Consider the following 12,157-nt stretch of genomic DNA (forward strand, 5'->3'; position numbering starts at 1 on the left):
CCAGTGTCCGCCAATCCATCCAGCAGGGCGAAGAAGCCCACTGGCTTCACTTAGTGAGTGCTGCCTGGGATTCCTCTCTCCAGGTAGGAGAGAGGCTCTGTGGGCAATGACGTCTGGCTCATCCCTGTGCCACCTGCAGCACCTGGGACAGTCCTGGCACATAGCAGGCACTCAGGGAATATTGTGAAGTGAATAAATGTCGCTACTGTCTTTATACAGTTTTCTTCAGTCTCCTTCCCCTGGAGACCATTGGATTCTTTGACCTGCCTAGATTAGCAAGTGCAGGCAGTATTGGAAAGCCAAGATTTTCTTTGTGAAAAAGAAGGGTGAGTGTATGTATGAATGTGTGTTTGCAGATACATCCTTTACGTGTGAGCTGGAAGGAAGGCTCTCTGCAGACTCTGACCCTTCTGCAGTCTCATCTGTTCTGACAGTGTGGCTGGGAGGATACTCTTTCCTCCTTTGGCCACCACACCCACAGCCCTGAGCACCTCTGCAAGGCTTCGGCGTCCCCTAGAGAGGCCTGCACTGTGTGTGCTTTTGCTTTTCTAAGAATCGTGCTTTCCAGATTGAGTCCCTTCTCAGCCCCCCTCCTGGGCTGTTTCCCCAACCCCCTATGTTTGGAGCTCTGCCTGGGCCCTTCACGGGCAGCTCCTGAGCCAGCGGAAAGTGCTTCGGAAAATTTATGAGCAGCAGCTGGAATGACAATAACTGCTGACTGGAAAAAGCCCCCTCCCTGGGGGGTGATGGATGGTGGGCTGGCCCTAGGGGTACCCTTGCCACAGAGAAACATCTTCTGTCAGATAAATGGCCAGACCCTGACCCTTAGAGCACCTGGTAGGCATCCATCACCCACGCTGAATTAAGCAGGAGGCCACAGAGCCGGAAACTTCAACACCTTCAGGGCTAGAAGGACAACCTCACTGTGGCTGGTGGGGTTGCGAGGAGAGAGGAAGGGGGAGTCCAGAAACATGGCTGGAGTTACTCTCCATGGAGGCTGGGATCAGCCTTTCTGGAGCGTGCCTGGCCCACTGCCTACCTCTTTGGCGGTTCCTTTCTACTCCAGGAGCCTCTGTTAAATGCCTGGTTCTTGCCACCCGAAGGCATAGGAGCGGCTGAGAAACGAGGGGTCCTGCTGGTGCAACTGTGGAGGCCTGACCTCCCTCAATCTGGGGGGCCAACTGCTTGGGAAACCCCCAAATAGCTTCCTTATGGGAACAATTCCCACTGAGCTCTTCCTGCCTCCCTCATCTCACCCAGACTAACCTCAGTGGGGACACACCAGACCAGCCGCTGCGGGAGGAGGGGCTCAGCCTCCACAGGGTGGCCTCAAGGCCCCAGCCTGGAACCCGGTCCTTCAGAGCAGCGGCACCTGAGAGCGAGGAATAGGGCTGGGGGGGGTGGGCGTGGCAGCAGTGTGGGCGCCAGATGTGCCAGGTAGTTGCTGAGTTGCTGTCCTGTGCCGGGCCCCAGGGTTTGCCCATGAACGGAAATGGGGCTGACAGTGTTCTCTCTCTCTCTCTCTTTTTTACTTCTTGTGGAAATTTGAGGTAGACAGAGCAGTGGCCCACGAAGCAGTAACATTCTTCTTCTTCTGCAAGAGCATCTGTTTTAATACTTTCCGCCTCAAAGAAAAGAACGTTAGTGCATTCCAGGGCAGGAGGCCTCCTTGGGTCAGGCTGGCTGTGTATGCACAAAGCGGGGCGGTGTGTGTGTGTGTGTGTGTGCGCACGTGTGCGTGTTCTGTGCTCACTCCCCACCTGCCCATCTATCTGCCAGGTGTCACTGCGAGACTCGGTGCCTGGGCACGACCAGGCCCAGAGCAGGGATGGGCCAGTGCAGCCCGGCCCAGTCCAGGCTTGCAGAGGCAGAGCAGAGTCGGTTTAGCGGTGACTTCTGCAAACTCACCTGAGGTTAAAACATGGGGCCTGGGGACTCTGGGGCTGCTTGATGGCCTCGGAGCCCTTCCCATGTTCTTGGGTCTCAGAGGAGATGGAAACAGAGCTGGGCAGGAGAGGAGAGAGGAGCAGGAAGCTAAGATACAGGCTGGTTGGGATTGTATGACCTGAGTTCTCCTGGTTATGGCTGCCTTCTGCCCCAGACTCCAGTATGGACCTTCGGGGAATGGCCCAGGTTAGTCCATGTAGCAGGAACCCTGGCCTTTGTCCATCCCTTGGCCTCTCCCTGTCCCTCATTCTGGGTCCTGGATGAAAAAAGGAGTCTGGGAGGGAGAGCCATCCAGGGCACCTACCTAGCCACTGTCCACCCTGAGAATCCACGCTGGGAATGCAGGCATTGTGGCTGAAGGACGGACCCTTGCTTTGGAGACCATGTCCAAATTGAGATTCAGTTCTAAAAACACCCTGTGGCTTTTGGCCATGTCACTTAGTCAGCCTGGGCCTCAGTTTCCTCATCGGTAAAATGGGGGTAACATTCCATATCCTGCCTGGCTAAGTTGTTTGAGGTTAAGGCAAGATAATCCATGTGGAAGTACTTTGAGAGAGAGTGCAACAATAACACGTATGTAGAAGAATCCATGAATTATAAGTGGGCAGTTTAGTGATGTTCTCAAGCACCCAGATAAGAAACATCAGTGGAGCCTGGAAGCCCCCTTGTGCCCCTTCATGGTCTTCCCCACCCACACAGCGGTCACGCTGCTCTGACTTCTATCACGGTATTTTGCTTTGCTTGTTTTTGAACCTTACTTGGGTGAATAATGCTGCTCTGAACATTGTTTTCGGGACATGTGCCTTCATGTCTGTTGAAGAATTGTAGGGTCAGGGGTAGCCATGCGTATAGCTTCAGTATACAAAGCCAGACTGTTTTTGCAAAGTGTTGGCTGTTAACAGTTTACATTCCCACCGGCAGTGGCAGAGTTCCCTTACTACACCCCTCCTCACCCACACTGGGTTTTGTAGAAATGTTATTCCAATGCAAGGAAGAGGACGGGCTGTAACTATTTCTTTCTTTCTTCTCCCTGCTATAGATCCTGGAAAGGACTTTGGAACCTACTAGCTCCGATGAAGAGCCCCCACCTGTGTACTCCCCGCCAGCCTACCACATGCACATGTTCGACAGGCCTTACCCGCTGGCTCCCCCAACACCACCTCCCCGGTGAGAATCCACCTCCCCTCAGAGCACAAGGCAGCAGGGAAGGTATCAGAGGTTGGGGTTGAGTAGAAATACTGTGGGAATCTTGGCTGGACCCCTCAGCAAGAACATGCTTCTACTGTAGCAAGAAACATTTCAGTTAGATACCAAGGAGAACTTTCAAGAGCAAACATTCACTAAATTCCTGCTGTAGGCCAGGTGCTATGCTGAACACCATATGGGACACAGAGTCAAGGCTCAGCCTCTGCTTTAGCCAATAGTCAAGGGATATGCAGGGCAGGAATGACAGCCACGTGGGATGTGTCCTGACATTTCCCCTCCTGGGCCCATGGCAAACGTTACTAATTGATCACCGTGCTCTGTCCTGCTCAGTTGAGACAGAACCTCAGAATCTTCCTCAACACAGTATTCCCAGGCAGTCATCAGTAGTTGATGGGATGGACATGCCTTTGCCATCTCTGGTCTAGGAATGTGTGGGGAATTTTTAAAGTAATGGGAGCAAGTAAGTCTCTTTTTCTGGGATAGTTTAATCATGGAGGCAGGGGAGTAGATTGCTAGGTTCTTGGAGACTTCTTCCAGGCCAGGGGCTCTGTAATTTGGAAATATAACATTAAACTGGTTGCCAGCTGGGTCTCATGGGTCTCCGAAGTGATTGTTTCTCTGGGCTTCGTGTGTGTAGTAGGGCTTGCTGGAGCCCAGGTGTCGCTTTGTCCTAAAGCTGCTATTCCTTTGAATGACTCAGGCCTAGAGTGGTGAGGGGTGGGGGGAAGTGATGGGGCAGGGGACTTGTTCTACTGGATCTTATTTTCTGGGGATCTTGGGAGCCTCAGACACTGATAGTGGAGAACTCTGTTACCATACTGGTACAGACAATAAAACAGCTACCATTGACAAAGCACTGGAAACCATCACATTCAAATCTGCTAACAACTTCTGAGGAAGGCACTGTGGTCATCCATATTTTACAGATGAGGAGACTGAGCCCAGGAGAGGTATCATAACTTCCCCAAGACTACATAGCTGGGATTTGAACCCAGGTCATTTGACTCTAAAACCACTACTTTTTATTGCTGTGTCCTGTTGCCTCCCAGGTGAGAAAATTCTCTGTGGTTGAACCTCAGGGAGCTGATAGAGGCCTAGGAGATTATGAAGGGAGGTAGGGGAGCAATGTTTTGAGTCACGGACAGGAGCAAAGCTAGGGTCCTTTTATCACAGAAGTACTAGGAAGCTGTAATGAAGTGGGAGGCAGGGAGTAAGTAGGAGGATCTGGATGAGACCTTGGCATGACTTTCAGCCTGGAATGGGGATAAATGATTCCCCTTTGACTTTTTAAAATTTTTATCCCAAGTTGCTTTTGCAAATGGTTCAGTTTCTGTTAGGCAGAGTGGTTCTACCCATTTTTCAGAAGCGAACATTGAGGCCACAAGGGACAGGACCCCAGTGTAAACCTGGTGTAGGTATCCTGGCCATGTCCTCCCTCCCATACTCTGGCTGTGTGTTCAGTTGCTGTGGGTGGGGTAGGGCTGGGGGCAGGGGCAAGGGCAGGGCAGCCCAGTGATGGGAGCTTCGGCAGGGAGCGAGGTGACCTGAGCAGTAGACCAAGACTCAGGTGTTCTCCTTCAGGCCCTGTGACTTTAGACGAGTGTCTGACCCAGAAATCAAGGCTTTACTAGGCTGGGAGTGGATACAGGGAAGGGAACTTGAGTTGTGGCATTTGCCAGAGCAGAGTGCTCTCTACCCCCTTCCTTCAGCTGCCTAACTTCTGATTCTTCAGGTGCCTTTGTTATGTAGCCTTTGGTCCACTACTTAATGGTTAGGAGCTTTGTTTGCCTCATCTGTGAGATGGGAATGGTAGTCCCCGCCCCAGCACTGCTGGAAGGATTGAATGAGAGTTGTGTGTGGAGCACTCAGCAGGGTGCCAGGCATGGATCAGGTCTACTACCATCCTCAGTTCACTGCTCCTCCCACCCCTGCTGCATGGCTGGCTTCTGGGCTTGAACACTGAACACAGAGACCAGTGGTGAGGCTCCCCTAGAGGCCAGTGTTCCAAAAGGCAGGGCCAGCCTCTGAGCGTGTGCCCCTTTGTTCCAGGATGGCCCTGCTAGGCCCAGATCCACCCCTGGGCCATTTTGAGTCTCTCTATCCAGGGCATTCATTTCTGCATTTATTGAGTCAGGTGCAGGATGTAGGTGCTGAATCATGTGTGTGATACAGCAAAGAATACAGCACAGTCTGGACACTGCCACCCCCCCCCCCCCCCCAGGAGATCAGAGTCCAGGGGAGGAGTAGACCTGGGGGCAGGAGTGCAGCGAAGGTTGCCTAGAGGAGCTGACCTCCAAGCTGTGACCTGGTGAAGTGTAGGAGAGGGCATTGCAGGCAAAGAGGGAACTGTCTGGGGACCTCCAGGAAGCATGGAATGGCTGTGTGAGGCTAGAGAGGTGAGCAGGTCTTGGGGTCCTCGTGGGTCCTTCGAAGAGGTGTACCTTATCCCACAGCCAGTGGGTTTAAGCTGGAGGTTGCTATGATCAGGTTAGTGTTTTAGGCTCCCCCTCTGGCTGCTGGTGGAGATCAGACTTGAGTAGGAGGTTGGGGGAGGAATGGCCCAGCACCTTTCTGTCCCTCAAGCCACTGGAGTGTCAGAGATTGCAAGTGGGGCTTGTCCCGCTGGGGCAGAGAGGCAGGGTGATACCAGGAGCGTGTGCCAGGAGTGCCGGGATCCCTGGGCCCAGGTTTTGCCTGAACAGTCTGGGTGCTCTAGGAGGGGGCCTGACCCATCTGGGCCTCCGTGCCGAGGCTCAATCACAAATCCTGCCCAGAAGGTGTGACTCTGAAGTCCTTCTGAGGTCTGATGTTCCATGGGGAAACCTGGAGGTCTGATTGGAAGTGAAGTTCTAATTTGGGGGTCCAAGGGCAGGCTCAGGGCCAGGAGAGCCTCCCCAGCCTTCTCTCTCCCTCCCCTCCCCCAGCCTGTCCTTTCCTCGATCTTGTGAATAGAAGACTGGCTCTGAAACCCAGAGGCATCCTTCCACACAGGCCACCTGCCATTTCCCCCTTGAAATGACAGCCTTGGAAGTTTTTTATTTGCCTCTCGGCTCATTTCTGACATTCCTTTCTGACCACAATGGAGTTGCCTGGGCTGCCCGGGCTCAGGGCCCCCTGTCTCTCACAGCTATGGCTGACCTCATCTCCGCTGGTGCCAGGGCCAGGGGCCTGGAGCAGGCTGGGCCTGCCCTTCCTGCAGGACCGCTGGCCGACAGCAAGGGAAACTCTGCTGAGGATTGGGCGACCACTCCCCACCCCCCTCCCCTCTTGGGTCCTCGGTAAAATGCCTAGAGGAGTCTGGGGCTCTCCCTCTGCAGCTTTCCTGGGTGGCTCTAGGTGTGTTTGAGTTGAGGTGGGCACACATGACCCAGATAAAGACACTGAAGCCCCAGGAAGGGTGAAAAGCCTGGAGAACGTTCCTCTATGCTGGGAATCATCAGAGGTGGTCTTCCAGTCCCCGAGCGATGGGACACCCTCTCCCCTGCCTCTCAGGCCCTTGGGAAAATTGAAGCTTCCCACAGTGACAGAAGACGGCAGAGTGATATAGGGAGAAAGCTGCCTAAGAACCGGTGCAGGATTGTGATGCAAACTCTTCTGCAGACCATCCCATCTGCACAGCCTGGGGGTGGAGGAGGCGTTCTGGGGTTCCCTTGGCTCCAGTCTGCCTGTGCTGCTCCCACCCCGCACTTAGCAGCTTGTTATCCCGTCTGCTGCCGCCCCCGCCCCTCCTCCTGCCCCCCCTCACCACGCCACCAGCCCAAAATAGAAAAGGAAAGGAAGTTATTTCCATAGGCAGCAGCAGCCCAGCCGGAAAAGCTCCCCTCCAGTGAGGGGGCCGCGGGATTCCTGGAGCTGGAGACCAAATCAAAGCCAGGCCCCAGAGCCAGAGTGGCCCCCACCGCCCCCAGCTTCGCTGCCTTCTGCGTGTGTCACTTCCCTGATTCAGCAGAACACGTGTCCTGCGGTTGCCACGCTGCAGGCACTGAGAAGTTGTGGGGAGGGCCTGGTGGGGCCCCTGGCTGCCCTCAGGCCCAGGGCAGAAGGGCAGGAGTCTGGGGATCAGGGAGGACCCAGGCTACTGCCTTTCTTCCTCTCCTTCCCACCTGGCAGTTGGCCTCCTGCCAGGCCTCTTGCCCATGAAGAGTGGCTCCTGAGCGTCCCTGGAACAAGAACCCTTCTGCTCCCGCGCCTCAGGGTGCCTTTTCAGAACATTGTTCCAGACAGCCTGGTGAGGGACTCCCACCTGTGCTGGCAGCAAGGCAGCAGTTTCTAGATGAGGATCGTGAATCCCAGAGGGGAGCAGGTCTCACCCAAGACCACCCTGCTGGCCTGTGGCAGTGCCAGAACTGGAGCCGGGATTTGCTCTACTCTCTAGGGGTCCTGGTGTCCCCATGTCCTCCCGCCCCCATGTACCAACATTCATGAGGGCTGGGCTCTTGTGGCTTATCTGTCTGTTCATTTGGAGCTTACCTGTTACTCAGCAGCCATACGCTCACACTGTGCCAGGTGCTCATGATAGACGCATAAAAGGATGTGATCCCTGCTGTCTTCAGAGGATGTTCATAAACATCTGTCTAAACCCACAATGGCCAGCGCAAGCCATGAACAGAGAGCTCTACAGGCTTAGGGACCTTGAGGGCGCTGTGGTTGGAGCGCAGTGAATGTCCTGTGCAGCAGGAGCCCAGGCCAGAGCCAGAGGTCAGGAGTCAGCTGAGGCCTGGCTGAACAGAGGAACTAGAGCGCTGGGCCGTTGTGAAGGAAGCAGCGGGGGGCCGTGGGAAGCAGGAGTGCCATTCTGAGCAAGGTCCTGGTGGGATGGGCCAGGACGCCCGTGTTTTGGCCTGACTCTTCCTTCCTCATTGTCTGCTTTCGCCCTCCAGCATCGATGTGCTGGGCTCCACAACCCCCTCCAGCCAGCGGCACTATCGGAACTGGAACCCACCCCTGCTGGGCAACCTCCCAGATGACTTTCTCCGCATCCTGCCCCAGCAGCTGGACAGTGTACAGGTAAAGGGGGATGCCTCCACCTGCCTGTGCGGCATCTCTGCCTGCCCACACAGTGTGGGACAGCCCACTTCTCTTTCTGATGTTTAAGCACAGGATGAGCTATTTCTGTTGCCCTGGGTTTATAGGGAAAGAATGCTGAACCCAAAGCCTCGTTTCCCGTCTGGGCCTGGAGATTTCCTGTTCCACCCGGGGAAGGTGACAGCCCCTAGGAGACTCCAGGCTTGAGGGAGGTGGCCATAGGGCCAGCCAATGGCAGGGGACCAGAGCGCCCTCCTTTCTTCCCTCTCTTGGGAAAGGGCGAGAGGCCCGCCTCTTCTCAGAGGTGGTCATGTCCCAAGGAGCTCTTGTAGAGGGTGTCACCCTGAGACAGCTGGTGCAGGGAGAGTTTGGGAATCACGTGTAGGTGACTGAGCAGTTTGCAGACCACTTCTCAGAATTATTCATGTTGTAGATAAAGAGATGGGGTGGTCCAAGAGAAAGGAAAAATTGTTGTTAGGCCCTTGCTGTTTCCTCTGCAGAGAGGACTCCAGCCATGCAGTGGAGTTGGGCCTATGAGTAGACCTGGAAAAGACATGCAGGCCCCAGGGTGCGGCTAGAAGGTCCTGGGAAAGGACACGTGTGCACCCAGATGTGCTCGGGTGTCTGTACAACGTGCACCCTTGTGAATAGGCATTCAACATGCTTACTCCCCTCCTCAGGGCAACCCTGGGGGCTCTAAGCCCACAAGCAGAGAGGGAGGCCTGCCCCCCACAACTGGGCCTGGGACCCGGGACCAGGAGAGCCGCTGGAAGCAGTACCTGGAGGACGAGAGGATTGCGCTCTTCTTGCAGAATGAGGAATTCATGAAGGAGCTGCAGCGCAACAGAGACTTCCTGCTGGCCCTGGAGAGAGGTGGTGCACCGCGTGGGGCACTGCGGCCGCCCCTCTGTGGCCGGCGCTGACTGTGGCCTTGGGGCTCAGGAGAGGCAGGGAGCTGGAGGCCATGGGCAGCCTCCGAAAGGCTGAGACATGGTCCCCATCCCATGGTTCTTGTGGGAGCCCCAGAATCCTTGCCAAACAGGGAGCTGTGATAGCTCCCCCTTTTCCTACCCCCATATTCAGTGGAAGAGAGGTGTGCCTTCTTTGGCCCTCTTCTTCCTCCCACACATCTGCTCTGTGCCAGGCACTGGCCTTGGCATGATGTGCCTGGAGCTCCAGGAACAGTGACTGGTTCATGGGTGCCAGTGTGGGAGCCTCCCCAAGGGGAGGATGTCAGAGCAGGGCTTCTTCAGTTTGGAGTGTATGTGGGTTGTCTTTGGCCTGGGGACCTTGCTGCCTTTCCCCTTTGGGGTGAGAGTGTGTTTGCGGTGGAGTCTAGTAAGAGAGCTGTGAGAGGTCTGTCCTGTGCGGGGCACAGTGGCAGAGAGAGAGTGTGTGTGTGTGTGTGTGTGTGTGTGTGTGTGTGTGTGTGTGTGTGTGACCGACAGCGTGCCATCGGGGAGGAATAAGGTGTTCAGGGAGAGGGTAGGCTGAGACCAAGGCCCAAGGCAGGCCCTAGCTCTGTAGCAAAAGGTCTTTTGAACATTTCCCATTGAATGAAGGGGTTCGACTATATGATCTCTCAGGGTCCCCCTAATTCTGAGGTTCTGCTCTTCCAGGGCAGTAATTTCTATGGTATCGCTGGATCCTTGACAGCCAGCAGACGTGGGTGCACGTATTTTATGTGTGCTTGTGTGCGAGTCTGGGGGTTTGGTCTCCAACCACTGCCTAGGGTCTCCGCCCAGCCACTAACATCCCTGACTTGAGTGTGGTCCTTTTCCAGATCGATTGAAATACGAGGCCCAGAAATCCAAGTCCAGCAGTGTGGCTGTGGGGAATGACCTTGGCTTTCCCTCTCCTGCCCCAGGTAACCTTGCCTTCCTAGGAGAGAGGTCTGGAGAACAACAGGACTCACACCCCAGCTGTGCTTTGCATATTTGGAGTTGGGGGAAGGGGGAGGAAGTGGGCTGGTGGTAGGGTTCTGTCCCCCCACCGCACTCACTGTGCAGTGAGATGTCCCCTCCACTTAGCAGCCCTGAGTTCTTACAATCCAGGAGCTGCTGGAGCCCACAGCTGCAGTTGGCGAACAGGCTGTCTGAACTCCTAGGAGATGTCTGGAACATGAGCAAGAATGGGACATGCCACACCACATAATGTCCCATGTGGGGAGGAGGGGCAAGGACTCAGAGACTTACAGGCCTTGGTCTCTGCCCTGAGGGAGCTTACGGAGATACATCCAAGAAACGGGTAGAACAAACCAGTGAAGCTGAGGATACACTGCTGATTATAACAAATGCATTGGGAGGGGAAGGGCAGGGTAAGTCTGGGAAGGGGTCACTGATTCCTTTGTTCAGTAGTTAGAGACTCTCTGCTATGGGACAGGCCCTGCTCTCATATTAGAGGAAGAAAATTTTGAGCTTCATGTGCAATATAAGGTAAGAAGCAAGAATTGCCTCAAGAGAGGGCCAGATCCCCCCCAGGAACTGCAAGAGGCTGGAGGAGGGCCAGGGGTGGACAACAGCCTGTTGGGCTGCACAGACAAAGGTCAAGGTGGGGCAGAGAGGCCCAGAGACCCCTGTTCCACACTTGACTTCTGGACGTGGCCTATATATGTGCGTAGTGGCCCCTCATTAGCCAGCGCCCTCCGCTCACACACAGGCTGCCCGTCTCAGAGACAGAACCCGCAGACCTTACGTGGTGCAGCGGAGTGGGGGCAGGGGCTGGAAGGCTGGGGAACTCGGCTGATCCTGGCTCGGAGAAAATCCTGTGGAACTGATTCATAAGCAACAGGCTGGGCGCTCAGGCCCCACCAGATGCGCATCGGAGGGTTTTAACAGCAGCTTCTGTCCTTGATCCTGAATTAACTACAGATACCAGGGCTGCTGGGATGGGTCAGAATGACTCACAGGGGACTTAGCCAACAAGGTGACTTGGATTAGCCGAGTTGCAGGGGAGTGAGCAGGGGCTTTAAAAGGGTAGTAAGAGACCCAAGTGGGTGCTTAGAAAAGTGGGAGCCTCTGGGTGGCCCACTGAGCTCTGACGTTCTTGTTTCTACTCCTTGTCTCAGCAGTCAGAAACTCCGTGTCTGGGGGAGTAATGGAGTGGGCTGGCCCTGGAGGGAAGGAGACGGGAACCACCAGGGGTGAATGCCTCTGTACCCTGCACCTTCCTTTGGTTGCCTCATTAGCGCTCACACCTTGTGGGATGCCAGCAGGCCAGCCACGTGCTGGTGAATGTTTAATAGCCAGGAGGGGGGCAGGGGAAGGCCAGGTGGGCAGTGTCTGGTGGCCTGCATGGTGTAAAAAACTCCTACCGTGGCTGATTTCAAGCTGCCAATGTGACTTCAGGGACGTGGGGCTGGTCAGAGAAGCAGCCGGTCGGGAGCCCGTGGGAGCCGTTTCTCTGCACACACAGCAGACCCTGGCGCTGTCCTGTTCCTCTCTTTACAGAGGAGGAAACTAGTGCTCAGGTGGGGAAAGAAGTGCTTCCCCAAACCCCAAGTGTCCCTGCTTTAAGCTCCATCCCGCTCTTTGCTTCCTTCCTCAAACAGCAGGGTCAGGCTGAACCCCAGGCCTTTGGGGCAGCCCCGCCCCTTGCCCCTGGGGCCTTGGGCAGCCACTCTCCCTCTCCAGCTGGCCCTCAGAGGTGTCTCCCCCTTCCAGGAACCAGTGACGCCAACCCTGCTGTGTCTGAAGATGCCTTATTCAGGGACAAGTTGAAACACATGGGCAAATGTGAGTGCAGCCCATGGCCCCCTCCCAGATCTTCTCAGACAGGCCCTGTGGCCTCATGGAAGGGAGGGAACCACCCGGAATTTTTAATGCAACTGACTCCTGGTGAACTGAAGTGACATTTTAATCGCAGTCTGGCTCCCTCAGCCTTCTTGCCTCATTTCCCTTTGCTGCTGAGTCTGGATACAAATTAAGTTTTAAATCCTCTTGAGCCAGCTGTCTGCAGAAGAATAATGTGCTGCATTCCC

At 55.2% G+C, this 12,157-nt stretch overlaps 1 protein-coding gene across 6 annotated transcripts in view; it reads left to right on the top strand.

Annotated features, from left to right (window-relative positions):
* The window catches only part of CUEDC1 (CUE domain containing 1), an 81,714-nt gene that overhangs the window by 63,769 nt on the left and 5,788 nt on the right, over positions 1-12,157 (top strand). For all 6 annotated transcript variants that reach the window (XM_090291267.1, XM_090291270.1, XM_090291266.1 and 3 more), the window contains 5 exons: positions 2,987-3,114; positions 8,034-8,160; positions 8,859-9,051; positions 9,962-10,045; positions 11,841-11,912. In XM_090291267.1, coding sequence (XP_090147393.1) covers positions 2,987-3,114; positions 8,034-8,160; positions 8,859-9,051; positions 9,962-10,045; positions 11,841-11,912 — 604 coding nt within the window. The remainder of the gene's footprint in view (positions 1-2,986; positions 3,115-8,033; positions 8,161-8,858; positions 9,052-9,961; positions 10,046-11,840; positions 11,913-12,157) is intronic.

Source organism: Furipterus horrens, unplaced genomic scaffold, assembly GCF_987537825.1.
Source record: "Furipterus horrens unplaced genomic scaffold, mFurHor1.1.pri manual_scaffold_11, whole genome shotgun sequence".
NCBI lineage: Eukaryota > Metazoa > Chordata > Mammalia > Chiroptera > Furipteridae > Furipterus > Furipterus horrens.